Genomic DNA, 24,731 nt, shown 5'->3' with positions numbered 1-24,731 from the left:
CCAGAACTCTAGGCTCTCTTGTCTTGCCTTCTACCTCAGTGGCTGTCCCTTGTCAGTTCTTAAATGCCGGAATGGCTCAAGGTTCAGTCCTCTGACCTCCTCTCCTCTCTCTCTATGCTCACTCCCTAGGTCATCCTGCCATTCTTGCAATTTAAAATATACTGACAGCTTCCTGAATGGAGTCCCCAACCCCAAGCTTCTTCCTGAACTGCCAGCCAAATATATATGCAACAACCTACTTAACATCTCCAGATGGATCAATAATAAGCAATATAACCAGAATACGATTAAAATGGATAGCTTAATTTCTACCTCTAATCTCTTTCCTTTTAATTTTTGGCCACATCGAGTAGCATGTGGGATCTTAGCTCCCCAACCAGGGATCAAACCAGTGCCCCGTACAGTGGAAGTTCACAGTCTTAACCACTGGACTGCCAGGGAAGTCCCTAATCTCCTATTCCAATGTTTCCCACCTCAGTATAAAACAATTCCTTCTTCCAAGCTGCAGAGACTATAACTCTTGGTATGACTGTGATAGAGACAGCTAGCTATCTCCTCCTATACATTAGGCCACCTTTGTATCTGGCTGTGGCCAAGTGACTAAGTTCTGACCAAGGAGATGTAAGCAATGACAGGTGACACGTCTGATCATGCCCTTGATGGACAAAAACATGCCCTCCCCTTTAGTTCCTTCCTGAAGACTGGAATGCAGATGTGCATGCAGGCGCTGGAGCAGCCATCTTGATTACAAACTAGATGGCCACTTACAGAGGAGGACAGCACTAAACAGAATGTGTCTGGCTCCCTAGAAATCAAGGAATTACTAAACCAGTTCTCAACCACCTACCCAGATTTCTACTTCGAAAAAAAATTAGCTTCTATCATATTTACACCATTATTATTTTGGATCTCTCTGCTGCAGCAGCCAAACCAGTATCCTACGTAATGCACAGAATTTGGAACCTGGAAGTAATCAACCTAGATAGAATATAAATATGTGGCAATGACTTAGGGCTCAACATGGGCACAGATATTGCAGAATGAAAGTCTGTAACCCTTGTTAGGCCACAATAAAATGGTAAAACCTGCGACACCTCAGAAAATAACCTGCATGTCTACCTGGACTGTAATTCTAGGGGAACTGGTTGAACAATTCAGAGTTTGGTGCCTATTGGCCTCTTGCCAATTTAAGCAAGAAGTCCCGCAAGAACAAGACATACTCAAGCTGCAGCTTGCCGATTTGCACACAGAGATAAAAGGGAAGACAGGTCTGCCTAAGTCACGGCCACAGACTAGTCTTAAGTTGGCTCAGTATGGTAATTTGGAGACCAAGCAGGACTGAAGAAGTCAACTCCTTCGGTCTCCTGAAGGAGACAAGCTGGAGACACTACTCAGCCCCAGGAAGGGGATACCCTCCATGACCTGGCCCAGAGGAAAACAGACACTGAAAAGCTGCCACGGAGGGCCGGGACAGGGCAGTTCCTCCAAGAAAGCATGTGTGTGCGTGCTTCAGTTCTCTTTGCGACCCTGTGGACTGTAGCCAGGGCTGCTAAGTGGACTGCAACAGGAACACCCACAGCTGCCAAGGCAGGGAGCCTCCACGCCGCGGCCTGGCAGGAGCTGACGATAGCCGTGGACCAGTGAGGGATGTGTACTCCCCGTTCTTCCCTTTGCCAAAGGGGACTTATTTCCATGCTTCTATCCAACTCCACCACAGCACATGGGGGTGGGGAGCAGAGAGTGGAGAGCAGCTGATAACTTGCATTTTAATCTAAAGGTTCTTGGACTGTGTAACACCTGGAGATTCTGGAGGCTGATAGAGGGAAGGCATGGAGTGTGTTTTAGATCTTGGAAGAAGGGTTTAAACAGTAATGCCTTGGCAGTACCCCTTCCCACGTGACAGAACTTCTAGATAAGCACACGGCTAACCCAGCAAGAACTGCAGTTCTCAGCTTCCGAGCTAGGAGCTGTGGCCATGTGACTTAGGTTCTGGCCAATGGGAAGCGAGCAGAAGTGACTGGAGCAACTTCCAAGCTGTGCCATTAAAAAGGAGCATGATGGGACTTCCCTGATGGTCCAGGGGTTAAGACTGCATGCTGCTCCTAATGCTTAATCCCTGGTTGGAGAACTAAGATCCCACATGCTGTACAGTCAAGAAAAAAAAAAAGAGGAGCATGATTTCTCCTTCCCCTCTCCTCTCTTCCCTCTGGCTACAGTGCAGACAGACGTGGACCAAAGATGGAAGCCATATGTTAGGAGACTTGGAACAACTGGACAGAAGGTGCCTAGCACAGTGGCCCCAGCCTCCCACCCAGACTTCTATTTAGAGAGAAATAACCATCTAGCTGGTGTAAGCAGCTGCTATTTCATGTCGCTCTGTTATATCAATCCACAAAATATCTGACTATTCTTGGTCTGACCTTTTCTCACCTTCTGCACCACTGACCCTGGTCCTGGGACTCTTGTGCTAGCCTCCTGACCTTTCTTCTCCACTTTCACTCTTTCCCCCTTCATCTTTTCTCCTCACAGAAGCCTCTAAAATGATTCTCTTAAAACAGAAATCAAAATGTAAGCCCCATGAAGGCAGGGATTTCTGCTTACATTGCTCATTCCTATAGCCTCATGGTCTAGAAGAAAGCTGGGCATATAGGATGTATCATCATATACAAAATGTCACTGACTGTAAACTGCAACACTATTTTTTGTATTACAAAGGGGGTTAAAAAAAACCCAGTACCTACTAAATCACAACAAAATGTCTTAACAGACCAGACCAGAGTAGTAATCAGTTATATCAGCCTTTCATTGCTTTGAAATTTCTGAAAAGGCGATGTATCTCTGATCTTCAAATCCATTGCTTGGGTATGAAAGGCAATCCTGCTAACTGTATGTGCTTTGTGCTAAGTCACTTCGGTCATATCCGACTCTGTGCCCCCGTGGAATGTAACCCGCCAGGGTCCTCTGTCTGTGGGATTCTCCAGCCAAGAATGCCAGAGTGAGTTGCCACTTCCTCCTTCAGGGGACCTTCCCAACGCAAGGATCAAACCCTCGTCTCCTACAGCTTCTGCACTGCAGGTAGATTCTTTACCACTGAGCCACTGGGGAAGCCCTCTAACTGAATGTTCAATTTCAAAATGTGATACAGTTTCAGAGACTTGTGGATTTCTGCCTTTCTACGGCTCCCTAATGCACTTGGTTGTTGCTTGGTAATAAAATATGAAATTGCCGTTTCCCTGGTAGTCCAGTGGTTAAGAATCTGCCTTACAACACAGGGGCCTCAGGTTCCATCCCTGGTCAAGGAACTAAGATCCCACACGTCATGGAGCAATTAAGACTGCACGTGCCCAGCTACTGAACCCTCAAGCTCTGGAACCCGCGTATCACAACTAGAGAAGCCCCAGGGCCCCAACGAAGAACCAATAGAAGCCAAAATATGAAATCGTGGTCATTCTTTCAACCATTTTCTTTACTAATATCGAGTTGAGACCACCCCTCCCACTGCCATTTTCATTTCTCTTTTTCATACAAAGTAACATTTGCTTTCACTGCTGATCAAAGTATAATTTGGGGGAAGGCATTTAACATAGCAGGCTTCCCAGGTGGAGTAGTGGTAAAGAATCTACCAGCAATGCAGGACACCCGGGTTTGATCCCTGGGTCAGGAAGATCCCCTGGAGGAGGAAATGGCAACTCACTCCAGTATTCTTGCCTGGGAAATCCCAGGGACAGAGGAGCCGAAAGGGTTACAGCCCATGAGATCAGAATAGAATCAGACACAACTGAGTGACTGAACATGCATGCATTTAACATGGCAACTAAACTGATCATGCATAGTGCTCAACTGAAGGCCAACACCATGAACAGGTATAACCAGGTCTGCACATAAGCAGGAAATGACAACTGTGTCACAACTGCCACCTGGTCAGCCACGATTACATCAAGAAGCATCCCAAGCTCAAAGATTCGAAAAGGTAAAGGAAAAAAAACGGGGTGGGGAGCATCTCAGAACTGACTAAAACTGGTGGTGCTAGTGGTAAAGGACCCTCCTGTCAATGCAGAAGACTTAAGAGACGTGAGTTCAATCCCTGGGTCAGGAAGATCCCCTGGAGACAGAAATGGCAACTCACTTCAGTATTCTTGCCTGGAGAATCCCATGGACAGAGGAGCCTGGTGGGCTACAGTCCATAGGGTCATCGAGTCACACACAACTGAAGCGACTTAGCACGGTAGCACGGCACAGGGAGCGTCTTAGAACTGACTGAAACCCAGTTAGAACTCAGTAAAGGTTTCTCGAGTAAGTGAATGACTTCACCTCCTGCCACTGTGTCCTTGCTCAGCTCCAACCACACTTGACCCCCATGGTGTTCCTGAAGCAGCAGGGGACGTGCCCCTGGTTTCTGCTGTCCCCTATTCTTTCGAACACTCTTCCCCCAGATGGCTCCGTCATCTTTTAAATTTTTTTCCATAAGTCACCTCCCAAAATTGCACACACTTCTCTTATCCTTACTGCTCTCCATCCCTTTATAGCCTATTTTATCTTTCTCCATGGTACCATCACCATATGACATCTTTTAAAAATATTTATTTCTTTATTTTTGGCTGCACTGGGTCTTCGCTGATGCAAGCGGGCTTTTCTCTAGTTGCGATGTGAGGGCTTCTCATTACAGTGGCTTCTCTTGTTGTGGAGCACAGGCTCTAGGGTACACAGGCTCCAGCAGCTGGGGCTCACAGGCTTAGCTGCTCCGAGGCATGTGGGATCTGGCTGGACCAAGGATCGAACTGGTGTCCCTTGCACAGCAAGGAGGATTCTTAACCACTGGACCAGCAGGGAAGCCCACCAAATGACACCTTATGTGGATATTTATCACGTCTCCTCCCACCAGAAAGAAGTCCCATACCAGCAAGTCTCACGTGGTATCTGACATATAGCAAGTAAAGAGCAAACATCATTGAAGGAGCTGCTACAAGAAGCTGTCTCCACCTAGACACACCCCAAGTACTGTCTCAGAAAATGCTCTGTGCACGAAGCAAAGGCCAAGGACCCCCTCATCAGAAATCTTGTGGTCTTTTCCCCCTAAAAGAGTAGAAGGCTACTTGATGAGCTCCACTCTTAATGATAACAAGGGGTTAATGCTTCCAGTTTCCATCTCAAAAGGGAAAATAAAAATGCCATAACCATTACAACTTGCTCAGATTATTCTTTTGGAAGAAGTTTAGTAATGGGATTAAGAACTCTGGAATCTGACTCTGGATTAGAATCCAGGTTCTACCACTTCCTAGTTGTGTACTTTTTGGCAAACTGCTTAATTGCTATCAGCCTCAATTTTCTTATCTGTAAAAAGGGGATAAGAGTACCAACTTTATTGAGCAAGTTAAGTGCTTAGCACATATTAAGAATTCATAAATATCAGCTAACATCATTACCATTCTCTGTCTCTTAGCTAAAATGAACCAAAAAGAGTTGAGAAAGGGTCTGGAGAGGTAACATTCCACTCTCCTACCAGGCTTCAGGAGAATCCTGGTTATAAAGTGAGGGGCAGCAATTATCTCCTGGGGAAAAAAGTGAGCTTAGGTCATGAAGCCTGTTACAAACAAATGGTCAGAAATGGAGATGCTAGAGTAGAAAGGCCAGGGGTAGGGGCCTCTATGTTGGGTCATCTTTCAGTGACCCAAACAAGTATCTTCTTTCTCCACAATCTGCTCCTTGTCTAGAATTTCTTCTCTCTCCTCCAATCCATCCTTCTCTCAAACTAGAAATCAAGGAGTTATCTTTTTCTTTCCTCCCCTGCCTCCACATCCTTCACATCAACCTGAACATCAGAAGTGGCTTAACTTAGATCCTCAAAATTTCTCCTGTCTGCTCTCCTCCATTCCCACTGCCAAGGCCTTTGGACTCCATTGCTTGGCTCCTCAATAGCAATAGCAATCTCTGAATGCATCTCCCAGCCTGCAGCCAGCTTCTTTCCACCTACCTTCGACACCTTGCCAGTCATCTAATCCCTTAAAACCCCTCAAAGGCTTGTTACAGTCTTACTGAGAAAGTTCAAACGCCTGAGCATTTCTGAATACTGTCTGAGATCTGGTGCCTGTCTGCCTGTAGCCACTCCCCAACAAATCCTATCTCCAGGCCCACTATTTGCAGTTTCCTGAGCTCCCCAGTTTCACAGTCCATTCCAAGAGCCCTTTGCCTGACAACTACTGCTCAGTATAAAGATCAGTTTTCCTTTTTTTTTTTGGGGGGGGGGGGCACTCATGAGTCATCCGGGTTCCTAGTTCCCCAACCAGGGATCAAATCTGTGCCCTCTGTGGTGGGAGGGCAGAGTCTTAACCACTGGAACACACCAGGGAAGTCCCCAAGCATCACTTTTTCTTGAAAGTCTTCACTAAGATGTTATCCCACCAGGGTTCCCTTCTTGATTTTCTTAGGAGTCTTACTGTGCACATGTCCAAAATAGCTCTTAGCACCCTGTGTTGTAATTGCTGGACTCCTACCTAGCCCTACCCATCCCCCAATCCCATAATAATTTCTTTAAGAAAAAGACTGCTTCTCTTAACCTACCTAATACATTGCTGGGGATGTACAGCATCTTTTTAAAAAACAGTTGTTGAGTGAATGATAATTGGAGGAGTGTGATGAGAGTCAGCACCAAAAAGACTATAAACTTGATCACATCATGAATGAATTCATGAAGAACAACACTTTTACAGCAAAGTTATGCAGATCAAGCATGTTAGTAGGATATTTATAGAGAAGCTGTGGTGAATTTATTGCCAGTTGTTAGGCAGTAAAATACAGTAATAAGAGCTTTTAGATCAGGAACCCTGGGTATGAACTCCAATTCTGCCACTTCTAAGCCAGGGCACTATGAACTTAACCTAAATCTCAGTTGCTTCACCTATAAAACAAGGAAATTTGAAGGACCTGCTGAACTGCTCTGTTTTATCAAATGAAACAATGGTTATAAAGTGACTGGCACAGAGCAGGCTTCTAAGACTGTTAATAAATATCGGTCCCCTTCCACCGAAAAAACTGCTAAAATATCCAAGGTCACACATTCTGCATTTGGGAAGGAAGACAACTTCTAAAACCTTTACCACACCCTGAATCCCAGCCAGCTCTCTTGAAGATGAACTAGGTCATAAAGATTTTGCAAAAAAACAAACAAAGCAAAGCAAAGCACATCATTTCCATGAAAACACATCATCACCACAGTTGAAAACAGTTTAAAATACCTGCTCAAATCACAGCATTATTTTGGTATTAAAACAAATAAACAAACATGAGCAGGGTACAGGATGAATGCACTGTAGATAATAACGCCTTGAAATGCGGTTCCTGGAGAGAATAAACTTAGTCATGGATCTGCTCTATGTGCTATAGAAACAGCAATGAAGTTAAAGAAATACTCTCCTTAAAAGCACAAGACAGGAAAAGTACAAGAATTCAAGGTGATCAATGAGAGGGACCAAAAAGTAGCCATAATGTACAATCTCCTAAAGCTACTAGCCTGGCGATGATGATGATGATTAGTAGCTACATCATGTCTGACTTTTATGACTCCAAGGAATGTAGCCCACCGGGCTCCTCTGTCCATGGAATTCTCCAGGCAACAATACTGGAGTGGGTTGCCATTTCCTTCTCCAGGGGATCTTCCCGACCCAGGAATCAAACCTAGGTCTCCTGCACTGCAGGCAGATTCTTATCCAACTGAGCTACGAGGGAAGCCCTAGCCTGGTTATAGCAGCCTCTATTTTTCATGGATTACATTCTCATCTATTTCCATTTTGCTAAAATATAAAATCCTGTCTTACCTGATTCCCTAATTTAGATTGAAAGGTCACTGTGTTGACTGTTTTACACCCTGAGATGCATGTTTGAATTTTCAACAACATAAATGTTATCCAACCGAATCAATGTCGCCTACCACACCTATGACACAAGTTTCCACCAAAAGAGCAACAATAAGGCAAAAGCTTCAGAAATGTTTCTGTTAAGAACTGTTCACCTAATCCCAGAATTAAAGGACATGGATTTTTTAAAAATTTAAACTTTTTTTCCCAAAAAAGATCTGTTCTAGATTCTGTTGAGAGTAAAATTACTGAACTGTCCCTTTGTGGTCAGGCCAACTAATTTGTTGAACATAATTTTATATTGATCTTGTATTAGTGAATTAAATTTTTCATATTTAATATTCTGTTGACCTTGAAAAATATCTATCTCCTCCACAATGATTACATTTGTTCCTTATATGGTCAAAAAAGTTAATACCTTCCCTCAAGGACTGGGTAAAGTGAAAAGCTGCAGTTCAGATTATACAGTTCTTTAACTGGTTTGTATACTTTAATGGTTTGAAAACAATTTCTTGGTGAAAACTCAAGAATGTAAAAACTTCTAAACCAGGAACTATTTAGAGAATGTCAAGAAAAATGTAATTTCTACTACTTAAAAACTCTTGGCCTTAAGATAAATGATCCATGAGGATTAATATTTTTTTAAGGGGGGTGCACTTTTAAAAAAACAACACAAAACGAAATGCCTCTAAGAGGATCTCTTGATAGTTCCTACATGAAAGAAGCTGTTCAATATTTTTCTAATTTAAGATTACATTACTGATGCATTTAGAAAACAGAGTCAGTAACACAGAATGGGTAATCCTGACTTTCTAAACAGCCAGGTATCAAAGCAACAAAATTATTTGCTTCCTTTCCTACCTGACCCTTAGCCCCCAACTTGCCTGCTTCACTCTGGAGAATTTTAGTCTCTAGGTAAACATATTGACTACTCTGTAGCAAAAACTGAAGCATGGAAGTTTTACAGTACAACCAACCTGACTGACAACTACTTTCCTAATACTGTACGGACAGAAGTTTTACAAGAACCAGTGGAAGAAATGGTAGGTGGAAGACAAAGAGGTCAGGAGGGGTCCTGAAAGAAACTCAATTTGTTTTTTTTTTTAAAGGGGGGTGGGCAGTCAACAGAATCACAGGAAATTCCCTGTACCCTAAATGCCAGTTTTTAAGATTATTATTAAATAATCTAGAAAACATCCAGAAAGGGATCTGTAATAATCCTTTCAGAAATGATAATAGGGGGAATTTTCAAAGTCATTTGCTTCCATTTGCTTCCTGTTCAGTGTCTGCTACAGCAAAACACGAGTTTGAAAGGGACAAAAACTAGAAAAAATCACGCTGCAAGAGAAGTACGCCAGAAGCCATTACTGGTCTGTTAAACTGCTAAATTTTAACTGTAATTCACTAAGCTATTGAGAAGATACACATTTTGTTAAATATCAAAGAATCTGTTTGTAGGCCACCCCCAAACACACACGTAATGTTCAGTCAACTTATACAATGAAGTGTCCACACATACTCGGGATTTCAAATCCATTTAAAAACATACACCCATACATTCTGATTCCACCCAAAATTATTCTTTCAATCTCTGCAGTAAGGCGCCCGCGCGCACACGTCCGTGCGCGCGCAGGCGCGTGTACACACACACACACACACACACACACACACACACTCTCAACCTGATGTAAATCTAGCCCTTCTAGCTTAAATACCCTGAAAAAAAGAATAAAAACCTCAATATGTTCTCCTCTTCTTTAGACTCTAAAAGAAAACTCGAAAAAAGGCAAATGGAATACAGGATGCAAAAAAAGGCAAAGAAATATAAGAGAATACAATCGGAGACCCTCTTAGGGACTCATTTTATTCTTAGATGTCAGCTCCATCGCTGACCAAAGGGCCAGGCACCACTGGCGCAGTATCATGCCTACCCAAAGCGCCAAAGAGTTGCCAACTAATCTCCCAAGGTGTCCCCCAACCTCCTCACCTCATCAGCGCTCAGCTCCTCCATCGCTTTCCTCTTAATGGTTAAAGGCGTTAGGAAGAGATCTTCCGTTCTTTGAGACCAGGGCGGGAGGAGAGTGGTAGGTGTCTATCGGGCTGTCTGGTCCCCCGAATGGGGGAGGTTTCAGAATTGCATAGTCAGAGGTTAAAAAATAAGAACACGAGAGGCACTGAAATGCCTTGGCGTCGGTCACTCCAATCGCCCCAGAGACTCCTACAGCTGCTGCCGTCTCCAGCAGCCTCCTTTGACCGCCACTGCTGCTGCTACAGGGTTTATCTTAAGGCGCCACTTATTTACCCTCTGCTTTCCAGGTTACCCAGACAAGGAGCTCGGTCTCCAGCTCGCCTCGTGCCCGGAGCCTGCTGGGTCTTCGTGGTGGTGGCGCGGTAGCTGCGCTTCCTCAGCAGATCCTGCTCTCCTTCCTACCCTTTGACCCTGGCGGGAAGTGTTCAACTGCAGAGTGGGTGCCCGGAGGTAAGGCGACCCCACAGCCGCCCAGGCAGAGCCCAGCACTGAGGAGGGAAGCTCCTCCCCTCCCAAAGCAAGCCGGCCACGCCCCTCCTCCACGGTGGAGCTTGGGCAGGGGGGAGGGGGAGGACCGGACTCTCGATGTTTTCGCTGGTAGAGTAAATCCGCCTACCCCTCCACCCCTACTCTTACCCCTCGCCCCACCAAGTATTATTCATCAAAACAACAGGGCGGCCATCTTTGAAAGGGATCACGTGACCTCTCCAGAGAGGCGGGGCTTCTGGCCCTAGCATGAGGCAGCCAATGGGCCGCGGGCGTCGCACCGCCTACTTCCTCTCGCCTGCGTCTCCTCCCGCCTCCACCCCACCCTCTCCCCCGCAGCAGCGCGGGGCAGAGGGAGGGGCGAGTGGGGCCGCGGGCGGGCCGGCGGAGCGCCGAGGGGGCGGGGCGGCGCGGTGCCATGGCGACGGCGCGGGCGGGGGCGCGGCAGGCCGGGCCCAGGTAGATTGCCGGGACCGCCACGCGGGCGGGCGATGGCGGAGGCCGCGGGGCTGGGTGGCTGCGCAGACAACAGGAAGATTGGCCAGAAGGGGACGCCTGCTGGCGACCCCGGCCCGCAGCAGCTCCTTAGTTTCCAGGTTTTTCCCTTTAGCGACTCATAAACGCCTGGACTATACACGATGCTGCCCAAACGAAATCAAAGAAAACGAAAAATGTCTGCTTTCTGGGGTGAGCGTTCACTATCACCCTAACTGCTCACATTTTGAAAAACTTCAGCGTAGACTCTTACACCTTCCCAGAGAAAGCCCATTTAGAAGAAAACTTGAACACAAATAGAACTTCATTTTGCTTTGTCCTTTTAGAGAGTTTCAGATTTTTTTTAAATAAAAAAGGGTGTTCCAAAATGATGGCAAATTTGAAAGTATAAATCGGTTTGAGACCAAGAAAATTATGAAGTGCATATACAAGGCAGACTTGTGGAGCCAAGAAAAGGAAACCATTGTCCTTACCTGAACAAGAATGCAAAAATTTTAATTGAAATAAATGTAATTGACATAGCAACATACTGTGTTTTTAGGTGTACAATGATTTGACATATGTATATATTGGGAAATAATAACCACATAAGTTTAAGTTAACATCCATCAGCACACATAGTTTTGTGTGTTTTTTTTCCCTTGGACTGAGCAGTTTAAAGACTTATTCTCCTAACAACTTTCAAACGAATGCTACAGTATTGCTAATTATAGTCTCCATGCTGTACATTACATCCCCAGGGACTGCTATAACTGAGTTTGTACCCTTTGACCTCCATTTTGCCCACGCACTGTCCGTCTCTGGCGACCATCAATCTGGTCTCTGAAGAATGCAAATATTTTATAATATACAAATCTAAACAGCAGTCAACGTTTAACAGTATCATGAAATTACAGATTTTACCTTGTATGAAGAATATACTGTTTGGGATGGTTTACTTCACCATAATTTAAAAAATTGCATTCCTAAATTAAAAGAGCCACAATTTTTTTTCCTGCTATTTACTTAAAATAGTAACCTGACAGCTAGGTATGTAAGGAATTTGTAAGTAAACTTAGACTGCATGTCTTTGCATATTATCTGCTGTCCAAAAAAGGAATTCTGTGTAAGTCAGAGGTTAGACTTCTGGCGACATTGGTATTTTAGTACATTTAACACAGTCATTGCGATATAATTTGTATTTCATACAATTCACCCATTTAAAGTATACGATGGTCTTAGAAAATTCACAGTTATTCAGCCATCATCACTAATTCCAGAACATTTCATCACCCCAGAAAGAAACCCTATGCCTGTTAACAGTCACTTCCCATTTTTCCCTCCCCTCTCTTGGGGCAACCACTAATCTATTTTGGCTAATTTCATGGATGGCACTAGTGGTAAAGAACCTGCCTGCCTATCAATGCATGAGGAGTGAGAGATGCAGATTCGATCCCTGGGTCAGGAAGATCCCTTAGAGAAGAAAATGGCAACCCACTCCAGTATTCTTGTCTGGGAAATCCCGTGGACAGAGGAGCCTGATTCCTAAAATGTTGATGTTCACTCTTGCCATTTCCTGTTTGACCACTTCCAATTGACCTTGATTCATGGATCTAACATTCCAGGTTCCTCTGCAACATTGTTCTTTATAGCATCAGACTCTACTTTCATCACCAGTCACATCCACAAGTAGGCACTGTTTTTGCTTTGGCTCTGTCTCTTCATTCTTTCTGAAGTTATTTCTCCACTCTTCTCCAGTAGCATATTAGGCACTTACCAACCTGGGGAGTTCATCTTTCAGTGTCATATCTTTTTGCCTTTTCATACTGTTGATGGGGTTCTCAAGGCAAGAATACTGAAGTGGTTTTCCATTCTATTCTCCCATGGACCATGTTTTGTCAGAACTCTGGAATGGGTAGCCATTCCCTTCTCCAGGCGATCTTCCTGACCCAGGGATTGAACCCTGGTCTGTGGGCAGATTCCTTACCATCTGATCCACCAGGGAAGCCCTAGTCTTAATAACCTCCTGAAATAATACCATTACGTTGGTGGGGTTTCAACATATGAACTTGAAGGGGAACACAAACATTCCACCATAATAATATTCAAATATAATAGGAAATATCCTTTTCATTTTGTTGCTGGAGAAAGTGAAACTGTTAAATGGGCTGCCCCAAATGAAATGGGGAAATGATCAGGAATCTTCCTTCTGAATTCTTTCCCTATCTCCCAAATATCTCTGACTATGTATTACAAGGACACAATATCTAGCACAAAATGAGTATTCAAAAACCACAAGATAAATTACTATTTACTGAGTAGTGATACTGTGAAGATTATGTCACAGTAATTTGTTTACCAGGAACTCCATGTCCTATCCTGCTTTAACATTTTATGATTTATGACTTCTTAAAATAATTTTATTTATTTGCTTTCAGCTGTGCTGGGTCTTTGTGCTGCATGGCCTCTTCTCTCCAGTTGCCGTGAGTGGGGGCTACTCTCTGGTTGTGGTGCTCAGGCTTCTCCTTGTTGCGGCGTGCAATGTTGTGGACCCCAGGCTCTGGGGCACGTGCACTTCAGCAGGTGCAGCACATGGGCTTGGTAGTTGTGGTTCCTGGGCCCTGAGTGCTGGCTCAGTAGTTGTGGCGCATGGGCCTAGTTGCTCCATGGCATGTGGGATCTTCCCAGACCAGAGGTTGAACCCATGTCTCCTGCATTGGCAGGCAGATTCTTTACCACTGATCCACCAGGGAAGTCTGATTTATGACATTTTGAATTTATGACAGAGTTCACCTTTAAAGCTATCTCACCACTTTTTTTTTAACTTTTTATTTTTAAATGCATTTATTTCCCAGGCAAAAATACTGGAGTGTATTGCCATTTCCTTCTCCAGGGGATCTTCCCAACCAGGGATCGAGCCTGCATCTCCTGTGTCTCCTGCATTGCAGGCATGTTCTTTACTCACTGAAACATGGGGGAACACTACGAGCTAGTAGCTCAGATGGTAAAGAATCTGCCAGCAGCGTGGGAAACCTGGGTTCAATCCCTGCGTCGGGAAGATTCCCTAGAGAAGGAAATGGTAACCCACTCCAGTATTCTTGCCCGGAGAATACCATGGACAGAGGAACCTGGTGGGCTATAGTCCATGGGGTCGCAAAGAGTGGGACACAGCTAAGCAACTCACACTTTTATTTTCATCAAGGGTCAACCCCTGCACTGAACTCTGGATTCCTCCCCCTCCCACCTTCTTAAGGACTTTGGTCCAAGATTTATCCTCTTTCTTCTGCACCATCAATTTCTGTCTCCCCACTGGACACATTTCTGCTCTAGGAACACTAACTTTAAAAACCCTACCTTGACCCTACATCTACTTTGGGCTATGCCTCTTTTCTTTGATTCCCTTGACAGCAAAACATCTCAAAAGCTATTTTGCATGTTATTTCCAGGCTTCCCAAGTGACATAGTGGTAAGGAATCCACCTGCCAATGCAGGAGATGTACGAGATGTGGGTTTGATCACTGGGTCTGGAAGATCCCCTGGAGAAGGTAATGGCAACCTACTCCAGTATTCTTGCCTGGAGAATCCCATGGACAGAGGAGCCTGGCAGCTACACAGTCCATAGGGTCGCAAAAGAGTGGAACATGACTGAGCCCACATATATACTTATTATTTCCATTCCTCCCTTACTCTTCAGTGCAGTCTATCCTCTGTCTGTGCCATTCTGAGAAAATTTTCTTGTTGAGATCTCCTAAGACCAGTTTCACTTGTGTCCAATATTTATCAGCATCTCAGTCACATTCGATTCAGATGAGCACTTCTGAAACACTTTTCCCCGTTATTGCCTTTCATGAGGTCACAGTTTCCTGGGTTTCCTCTTGCCTCACTGAAAGTTCTTCTTTAGGTTCATTTGCTGCTTTTTTCCCTCAAGCTTTAAATATTGTAGAGCCGCAGGCTCAGTGCCAAGCCCTCTTCTGTCTGCCAACATAAGTGCTAGAGATTAAAATAAGTCCAAAAAGGGAAATAATGCTGGAGATCAGTGTTTCTATTTTAAAGAGGATGGTCATAGAAATGAACCTTTTTACAAAACAGAAATTGAGTCACAGATGTGGAGAACTCACTTATGGTGACCAAATGGGATAATGGGGTGGGGAATAAACTGGGAGATTGGGATTGACATGTACACGATACTCATATAAAAAGTAACTAATAATAAGAACCTATTGTATAGCCCAGGGAACTCTATTCAGGGCTCTGTAATGACCTATATAGGAATGGAGTCTAGAAGAGAGTGGATGTGGCTTCCCAGGCAATGCTAGTGGTAAAGAACCCACCTGCCAATGTAAGTTAGATGTAAGAGATGCAGGTTCGATCCCTAGGTTGGGCAGATCCCCTGAAGGAGGGCACAGCAAACCACTCCAGTATTCTTGTCTAGAGAATCCCATGAACAGAGGAGCCTAGCAGGCTGCAGTCCATAAGGGTCACACAGAGTCAGACACGATTGAAGCAACTTAGCACATGCACACATATGTAAATGTATGGCTGATTTATTTTGCTGTACAGCAGAAACTAACACAACAATATAAATCAACTATACTCCATTTAAAAAATTAATTTAAAAAAAAAGGTGGTCAGAGAAGTACTAAGTCAGCAAGTAGCATTTGAAGAAAGACCTGAAGGGATGGAAGAAGTGAACTAAGTAGACATCAGCGGGAGAGCATGAGGATTAGGGGGAATAGAAAGCCCTGAGTTAGGAATAGGCCTGGCAAGTGGCCAGTGTGGCCAAAGCAGAATGAGTGTTAGGGAAAGTAGAAGGGGATGTCTGTGGCTTTTTATTCTAAGATGGGACCTATTGGAATATTTTGAACAGAGGAGTGATCTGATCTCCCTGGTGTTTTAAAAGGATCACTCTCTCGATGCTATATTGAAAACAGACTGTAGGGAACAAGAGATAGAAGCACAGAGCCCAGTCAGGTGGGAGATGCAATGGTACAGGTAAGAGGTGCTGAGGGCTCAGACCAAGGTGGCAGTGGTGAAGGCAGAGAGAAGTGGATTTTTTTAAGAAAAATTGATTGGAGTATACTTACTTTACAATGCCATGTCAACCTCTGCTGCACAGCAAAATGAATCAGCCACTCTGGATATGTCTTGAAGAAACAGCCAACAGAATTTGGGAGTGGGCAGGAGAATGAGAAAAATGAGAGAGGTCAAGGATGATTCCAACTACTATTAGAAAGAGAAGTTGCCATTCATTAGATGGGGAAGACTGTGGGTGGAGTAGACTTTAAGGGGAGATTGGAAGTTCAGTTTGGGGCATATTAAGTCTAAGATATCTAGTAGACTTCAAAGTAAAGATGTCAAGTAGGTGGCTGGCCATACAGATCTGGAGACAAATCCAGACTAGAGACATCAGTTGAGCATCTCCGATGCATAGATGAAATCCAAAGTCATGAGGTGAGTTGAGTGACTATGGGAAGAAATTGAAACTGTTAGTCACTCAGTCATGTCTGACTCGTTTCAACCGCATGCACTGTAAGGGCTCCCCTGTCCATGGAATTCTCTAGGCAAGAATACTGGAGTGGGTAGCCATTCTTTTCTCCAGGGGAGCTTCCTAACCCAGGGATCAAACCTGGGTCTACTGCCTTACAGGCAGATTCTTTAGTGTCTGAGCCACCAGGGAAGCCCAGTAAGAAAGAGGTCTCCAGACTGAGCCTGGGACATCCAACATGAAGAAACAAGGAGTGGAAAGAAATCAGCAAAGGAGACTGACAATGACTTGTCTGTAGTTGGTGGAAAACCAGAAGACTGTGGTATCTGCCAAGTGAACAAAGTGTTGAAAGACAGAGGTGATAACAGTTATTTCAAACACTGCTGATAAGTGATGCAAGATGAAGATGGAGATTGTCCATTGAATTTACCAACAAGCAGCTCTTTCATGACTTATGTAGCAGTTTTGGTGGATTCATGGGGCAGGAACCTGATCAGGGTGTATGTAGGAAAGAATGCAGGATAGATGACTCTCTCAAGAAGTTTTGTGGCAGGGGACTTCCCTAGTGGTCCAGTAGTCAAGAACCCACCTTCCAACGCAGGGGATGGGGTTCAATCCCAGGTCAGATTGGGGAACTAGGAACCAAGATTCAGCCCATGCACCACAACTAGAGAGCCCGAGCTCTGAAACTACTGAGCCCGTGCATTCCAGAGCACGTACTCCACAGCTAGAGGAGCCCCCTCACACTGCAACTAAGCCCCAGCAGAGCCAAAATAAAATAAAATGAAAAAAAAAATGTTTTAGAGAAGTTTTGTGGCAAGAGAGCAAATAAATGGGATGGTAGCTAGAAGGAGAAGTTTATAAAAGTGTTTTGCCTTTCATAGTGGAAGAAGTAACAGTCTGTCTTGTATTTTAATGGGAATTATTGGTAGAGAAGGAACTTTTTGAATATTTAGGGAAAAGTAGATTCTGTATATTGTTGATGTCTTCTTTGAATCCTTTACCTTCTTATCTTATGAATTGGAAAAGGCTCCCAGTGGGCACTGGTGGTAAAGAATCTGCCTGCTAATGCAGGAGATGAAGATTGGATCCCTGGGTGAAGAAGATCCCCTGAAGGAGGGTGTGGCAACTCACTCCAGTATTCTTGCCTGGACAGTTCCATGAACAGAGAAGCCTGGTTGGCTACAGTGCGAAGAACCAGACACGACTGAAGTGACTAGTACACACACACATTTCCTCTTGAAAGGTAAATAGTAGCAAGCTTTTTCTTATGTAAAGCCTCTAAAGACTATATCTTGTTTGCTACTGCTGTGGGTTTGATGTGAGCAATTTTCTAGATTTTTCACTGTCTTCTTGCCTAAAATGATACCACCATAGAATGTCTACTGTTTCATGAAGGCTTGTAGATCATTAGGTATCATTTCTGCCTATCATCACAGGTAATGCCTGTGATTCACTTAATATCTCTAAGAGTGAACTACTTGAAATTTGTCTATTCTGACTCTTACTTGGGCTTAAGATTCAGAATTTCTCTTGCTTAGAGTATGATTTTATTTTCATAAGATTACTTGGTTTTGCCTCATGTCTGGGGTTGTTTGATACACTCAGCAGATGTGGTTAACCAAAGCCAAGAAAGAAAACCAGTGCTGCTGACTCAGTCTATCATCTATTCATGAACTTAGTAACAACTTATCGAAACCCTATGATGAGCAAAGCACTATGCAAGATACAAAGATGAACTGGTAAATAAGACATGCTAAGTGTTCTCCTGCACATAAGATACAGTCAAAGAGAGAAATCAAACACATACACAATTCTCCTAGGCATATATATATCCAGAGAAAACTATGATTCAAAAAGATACATGCATCCCAGTGTTGACTGCAGCACTATTTACAATAGCCAAGACATGGAAACAAACTAATGTCCATCAACAGATGAATAGGAAAAGAAGATGTGATACATATATAAATGGAATACTACTTAGCCATATTAAAAAATGCCATTTATAGGAATATGGATGCAACTAGAGATTATCATACTAAGTGAAGTAAGTAAGACAGAGAAAGATAAATTATCGTATGATATCACTTATATGTGGAATTGAACAAAAAAGATACAAATGAATTTATTTACAAAACAGAAATAGACCCACAGGCATAGAAAACAAACTTATGGTTACCAGAAAGGAAAGGGGAGGAAGGGAAAAACTAGGAGGTTGGGGTTATCAGACACACACTGTGCTGTGCTGTGCTTGGTCACTCAGTCGTGTCCTACTCCTTGTGACCTCATGGACTGTAGGCCGCCAGGCTCCTCTGTCCATGGGACTCTCCAGGCAAGAATACTGGAGTGGGTTGCCATGCCCTCCTCCATGGGATCTTTCCAACCCGAGGATTGAACCCAGGTCTCCTGCATTGCAGGTGGATTCTTTACCATCTGAGCCACCAGGGAAGCCCTAGATACACACTACTATATATAAAATAGGATCTACATGTAGCACAATATTATACTCAATATTTTGTAATAACCTATAAGGGAAAATAATATGAAAAATAATCTATGTATATGCTGCTGCTACTGCTAAGTCGCTTCAGTCGTGTCCAACTCTGTGCGACCCCATAGACGGCAGCCCACCAGGCTCTCCCGTCCCTGCGATTCTCCAGGCAAGAACACTGGAGTGGGTTGCCATTTCCTTCTCCAGTGCATGAAAGTAAAAAGTGAAAGTGAAGTCACTCAGTTGTGTCAGACTCTTCGAGACCCCATGGACTGCAGCCTACCAGGCTCCTCCATCCATGGGATTTTCCAGGCAAGAGTACTGGAGTGGGGTGCCGTTGCCTTCTCTGAATATATGTATATACACATATATATTTATATAGCTGAATCACTGTGCTGTATACCTGAAACTAACATAGCATTGTGCATCAAGTATGCTTCAATAAAGTTAAAAAATGTAAAAGTTAAAAACAAACTCCAGAACACATACACAACTATAAGAAATGGCACAAAGTGTTAGTGAAAGTTGCTCAGTCATGTCCAACTCTCTGCGACCCCATGGACTATACAGTGGGTAGCCTTTCCCTTCTCCAGGGGATCTTCCCAACCCAGGGATCCAACCCAGATCTCCTGCATTGCAAGCAGATTCTTTACCAGCTAAGCCACAAGGGAAGCCCAAGATACTGGAGTGGGTAGCCTATCCCTTCTCCAGAGGATCTTCCCAACCCAGGAATGAAACTGGGGTCTCCTGTCTTGCAGGCTAATTCTTTACCAACTGATCTATCAGGGAAGCCCACAATGTGTTTAACTGCCATAAAAGAAATTATAAGGAGGAATTCCCTGGCAGTCTGGTGGTTAGGACTCTGCACCTTCACTGCTGAAAGTCTGGGTTCAATCCCCAGAGAGCTAAGATCTCACACACACACACACACACACACACACACACACACACAAGTTCCAGGAAAGCACTAGAGAAACCAACAGGATAAAGAGACTATTATATCTGGTTTGGAGGGCATTGCTCTGAGTCACTGAAGCAGGCAGGTATTCTGAAGGTAATCTGTTCAACAGCCTTCCTCCCAACGATCTCAACTAATGTCAATATTGCCCCACATTTTAAAACGATCTCCTGAAAAGCTGGAACATCTTGACCCCACATTTCATTTTACAGCCAAATGAGCTGACTCCATCTCTTTTCAATAAAAAAATTTCTATTCCTGTTATATATACTTAAAATTTAATATTAAAAGTTTCACTTAATTTTTAAAACCTAATGAACAGTTGCATTTGAATAAAAACAAGATTTAACATGTTTGTAATCAGATGAACTAATCTCAAACTCAATATCTATATTTCCTCATTAAGTGAAGGATATTATCTGCATAAAACTCCTGTTGTCTATATTTTCATCATGTCACCTACTTTCCTCTCTCTCTGCTCTTAGAAAAGAACTGATAATCTGTCAGCAAGCATAAGAATGGAACATGATAGAAGAAACCACCTCACAGAAGAATAAGTCACTCACACCAGATTCAAGCGGTTTGGAAACAATATTTTTTTAACTAAAAAAAGGGGGGTTGAGGAGAAGAGTGAAGTACATCACAAACTAAAAAATACTAATTGTGTCCCATTCCCCTACTTCTCCTCTCTTAATATTTCCAGTAGCTTCAAATGTGACCTGGCTGACATCACAACAGACCCAACAGAGGCAAAAAAAAATTTATACACTGAATTTGGGAAAGCATTCAAAAAAGTATAATTTGTTTTGTTTTATAAGGCTATAAGTTCAATATGAGGGAAGGATAAAGACAGCATATTCCTGCCTCTGGCAACTTCCAGCAGTGTGTGTGTTTAAGAACAATTGAGGTGATCCAATGGTTAAGAATCCCCTTGCAATGCAGGGACATAGGTTTGATCCCTGGTTAGGGAACTAAGATCCCACATGCCTCGGGACAACTAAGCCTTCAAGGCAACCATTACAAAGAAGGTAAATCAATGATGTAAACTGTAAAACATACACACATTTCAACTTTTTGCAATTACATAAGAATCACATTTTCATCAACATTATGTTTTAAGAGATCAGAAAACATGTATGAGATTCCAGGATACAGTTTTAGTTTGCACAATTCTGAGAAACAGTGTGAGAAACAACATTTTTAAGTGATGTTCTAGAACATTTCTCCACAACTGGACTTAATCACGGAGATAGTGCCTTTGTTTCTGGAAAATTGTGCCAACAATAAAAATACCAGAGCAAACAGTGAAAGATCTTTAACGTTTATCCATTTCTCTAGGGGTATCTTTTTTTCTCTATTAAAAAACAAATGTTTTCTTGTGAAATGTAACACATATACAGAAATATGCATAAAGATGATTATAAGGTAAACCTGTATATTCACCGCCTTCCAAGGAATCCTGCTTTAGTAGACCGTAGTCACCTCTCAGTCACAACCCTGTCCTTTATGTCTAGTGAGGTCACTGCCCTGATTTCCATGGTGATCATTTCCTTGCCTTTATTCATAGATAAACACTCTTCAAAGTGATGAGGTAAATCTACAACTCCTCATAAAAAAAAAAAAATTCACCTAATTTTATGGCTACTGATTTTTATATTCACAGAAAACATTTTCATGGAGGGAGATAGGATTGGAAATGTACCTGTTAAACAACCTAAACTAAAGCTTGTTAATTGTTACTTGTTAGAAGACTGTTTTGCAAAGGGCCCAAAATATTGCACCCAGAAGATATAATTGAATACTAATGAGTACATCAGGTAAGTTTCAGAAACAACCTGTCATCTGTGGCAAACTGAAGAACTTTCAAAAGAAGGGAGGCCAGGAAAATTAGGGAAAATAATATCCTATAAAAGATCTCAGAAAATAAAGTAGAGCTTCTTGCCCTTGGAAGAAACAGGAGTGAATATAGAAAGCATTCATTGGGAATCCCCTGGCGGTCCAGAGGTTAGGACTTAATGATTTTACTGCCTGCCCCAGTTCAATCCCTGGTCTGGAAAGAAGATCCTGCAAACTGCAGTGCAATCATAAATAGCATTCATTTTAAGTGTATCTACTGAGGTCAAGGTCTGAAACTCCAGAAGAAGAGGTTATAAAGTAACAGTAGTGGGACTTCCGTGGTGGCCCAGTGGCTAAGACTCAGCGCTCCCAATGCAGGGGGCCTGGGTTCAATCCTTGGTCAGGGAACTAGATTCCACATGCTGCAGCTTTGTTCACATGTCATAAGTAAACGATTCTGCAACTAAGACCCAAGGCAGCTAAATAAATAAATAATTTTTTATATAAAGTAAAGTAGTAATAGTCAGCAAGCGGGATCGACTTTTTGAAGTGATGGACTTGCTCTGAAACTAGATGGTGAGGATGGTTGCACAACTATAAATAGACTAAAAATGATTACACTGTATACTTTATAATAGGTGAATTTTATGGTATGTAAATTGCAATTCAATAAAGCTATTAAAATTAAGAAAAAAAAAACACACAAACAAGAATCTTATTCTAAGTAATTGCATTTTTATTACAAGCCAAGTTGAATTGCTTGTCCTCCTCCCCATCCTCTTCCTTCCTTTTTCTTTAAGTGCATCCAGAGTATGTAGATAACAGAGGTATTCTTTTGCTAAGGATGAGTCTTTCTTGCTGTTGTCTGAAGTGCCAACATCTGCTAGTGATTTCATGGAAAGATCTTTGATCAGTGCTCCTTTTAAATAAAAACTTGAGAGATGCAGAGTCAAAATCCATGAAGTTTCTTTATGAACAATAGAAACATTGAGCTTAAAATGTTTTCATTTCGGTTTTAGTGAAGTGTAATTGACATATGATAGTGGTCTTAATCGGGAGAAGCCCATGGCACCCCACTCCAGTACTCTTGCCTGGAAAATCCCATGGACGGAGGGGCCTTATGGGCTGCAGTCCATGGGGTTGCTAAGAGTTTGAAACGACTGAGTGACTTCACTTTCACTTTTCACTTTCATGCATTGGAGAAGGAAATGGCAACCCACTCCAGTGTTCTTGCCTAGAGAATCCCAGGGGCAGCAGAGCCTGGTGGGCTGCCGTCTATGTGGTCACACAGAGTCGGACACGACCGAAGCGACTTAGCAGCAGCAGTGGTCTTAATCAAGTTTTTTATTTGACCCAGCTGGTTGGCAAGTCAAAACCAGAATCTGGCACATCTTGTCCTGAAGGCCATGCCTTATCCTGGGAGATGATGTGGAGCCTTCAGGAAAAAAAATGTAACTCACAGAATCCGAAGATGGAGAGTTGTTTTCAACTTACTTTTTGTCAAGTTCTTTCCTCACCTCACTACTATAGTTAGAAACCAACACATCTGAATTCAGGATCAGTGACCTGGACCTAGGGATAAAACTGCTGTTTGTATGGAGCCTTGGAATATACAAAGTTTAACTTCATAGCATCTTAAGTGTCCCTGGGTTCCAAACAACCTGCACGTACAAGCACAAAGTGTTTATGGAAGGAATGAAGAAATGAGTAATTGAGAGTTTTCTCATAGACAGTCTCCTGGTGTTCTAATGGCCAAGATAGCAGATGTAAGGGGAGAAGTGTGCATGAGGAACAAGGTGCAACATTTTATGAAGCAGCAAAGTTGACCCAGGATGAAATGATTCATTATGTGGGAAATATTAAACATTCTCCAGCAAAAGTTTACAATTACAAGTATAGACTCTGAAGCCCAGACTTTGAATTCTTACTTCATTGGTGGTCCAGTGATTAAGAATCCGCCTGCCAATGCAGGGGACATGGGTTCAATCCCTGGTCAGGTAACTAAGATCCAACATGTTTCAGTTCAGTTCAGTTCAGTTCAGTTGCTCAGTTGTGTCTGACTATTGTGACCCCATAAATCGCAGCATGCCAGGCCCCCCTGTCCAACACCAACTCCCGGAATTTACTCAAACTCATGTCCATCGAGTCAGTGATGCCATCCAGCCATCTCATGCTCTGTCGACCCCTTCTCCTCCTGCTCCCAGTCCCTCCCAGCATCAGGGTCTTTTCCAATGAGTCAACTCTTCGCATGAGGAGGCCAAAGTATTGGAGTTTCAGCTTCAGCATCAGTCCTTCCAATGAATATTCAGGACTGATCTCCTTTAGAATGAACTGGTTGGATCTCCTTGCAGTCCAAGGGACTCTCAAGAGTCTTCTCCAACACCACAGTTCAAAAGCATCAATTCTTCAGTGTTCAGCTTTCTTCACAGTCCAACTCTCACATCCATACATGACCACTGGAAAAACCATGGCCTTGACTAGACGGACCTTTCTTGGCAAAGTAATGTCTCTGCTTTTGAATATGCTATCTAGGTTGGTCATAACTTTCCTTCCAAGGAGGAAGCGTCTTTTAATTTCATGGCTGCAGTCACCATCTGCAGTGATTTTGGAGCCCAAAAAAATAAAGTCTGACATTGTTTCCCCTGTTTCCCCATCTATTTCCCATGAAGTGATGGGACCGGATGCCATAATCTTTGTTTTCTGAATGTTGAGCTTTAAGCCAACTTTTTCACTCTCCACTTTCACTTTCATCAAGAGGCTTTTTAGTTCCTCTTCACTTTCTGCCATAAGGGTGGTGTCATCTGCATATATCAGGTTATTGATATTTCTCCCGGCAATCTTGATTCCAGCTCGTGCTTCTTCCAGCCTAGCGTTTCTCATGATGTACTCTGCATATAAGTTAAATAAGCAGGGTGACAATATACAGCCTTGACGTACTCCTTTTCCTATTTGGAACCAGCCTGTTGTTCCATGTCCAGTTCTAACTGTTGCTTCCTGACCTGCATATAAGTTTCTCAAGAGGCAGGTCAGGTGGTCTGTTATTCCCATTTCTTTCAGAATTTTCCACAGTTTATTGTAATCTACACAATCAAAAGCTTTGGCATAGTCAATAAAGCAGA

The 24,731-nt window shown here is 43.1% G+C and overlaps 1 protein-coding gene and 1 long non-coding RNA gene across 3 annotated transcripts in view; one reads left to right on the top strand and one right to left on the bottom strand.

The window, feature by feature from the left end:
- UBE4B (ubiquitination factor E4B) overlaps positions 1–10,582 on the bottom strand; it is a 121,741-nt gene extending 111,159 nt beyond the window's left edge. The window contains exon 1 of one of the 2 annotated variants that reach the window (XM_006076707.4): positions 9,838–10,582. In XM_006076707.4, the coding sequence (XP_006076769.1) occupies positions 9,838–9,861 (24 nt within the window). In that variant the 5' untranslated portion in view covers positions 9,862–10,582. The remainder of the gene's footprint in view (positions 1–9,837) is intronic. The other variant, XM_006076708.4, reaches the window with a different exon arrangement.
- A 6,929-nt stretch (positions 10,583–17,511) lies between these two features.
- On the top strand, positions 17,512–22,110 carry LOC123333569. The gene is made up of 2 exons (XR_006550944.1): positions 17,512–17,570; positions 20,262–22,110. It is a non-coding gene; the product is annotated as an uncharacterized LOC123333569 (long non-coding RNA).
- Positions 22,111–24,731: the final 2,621 nt, after the last annotated feature.

Source organism: Bubalus bubalis, chromosome 5 (assembly GCF_019923935.1).
Source record: "Bubalus bubalis isolate 160015118507 breed Murrah chromosome 5, NDDB_SH_1, whole genome shotgun sequence".
Lineage (NCBI taxonomy): Eukaryota > Metazoa > Chordata > Mammalia > Artiodactyla > Bovidae > Bubalus > Bubalus bubalis.
Note: the sequence above shows the minus strand (reverse complement) of the source record. Positions and strands in the feature narration are given on the sequence as shown.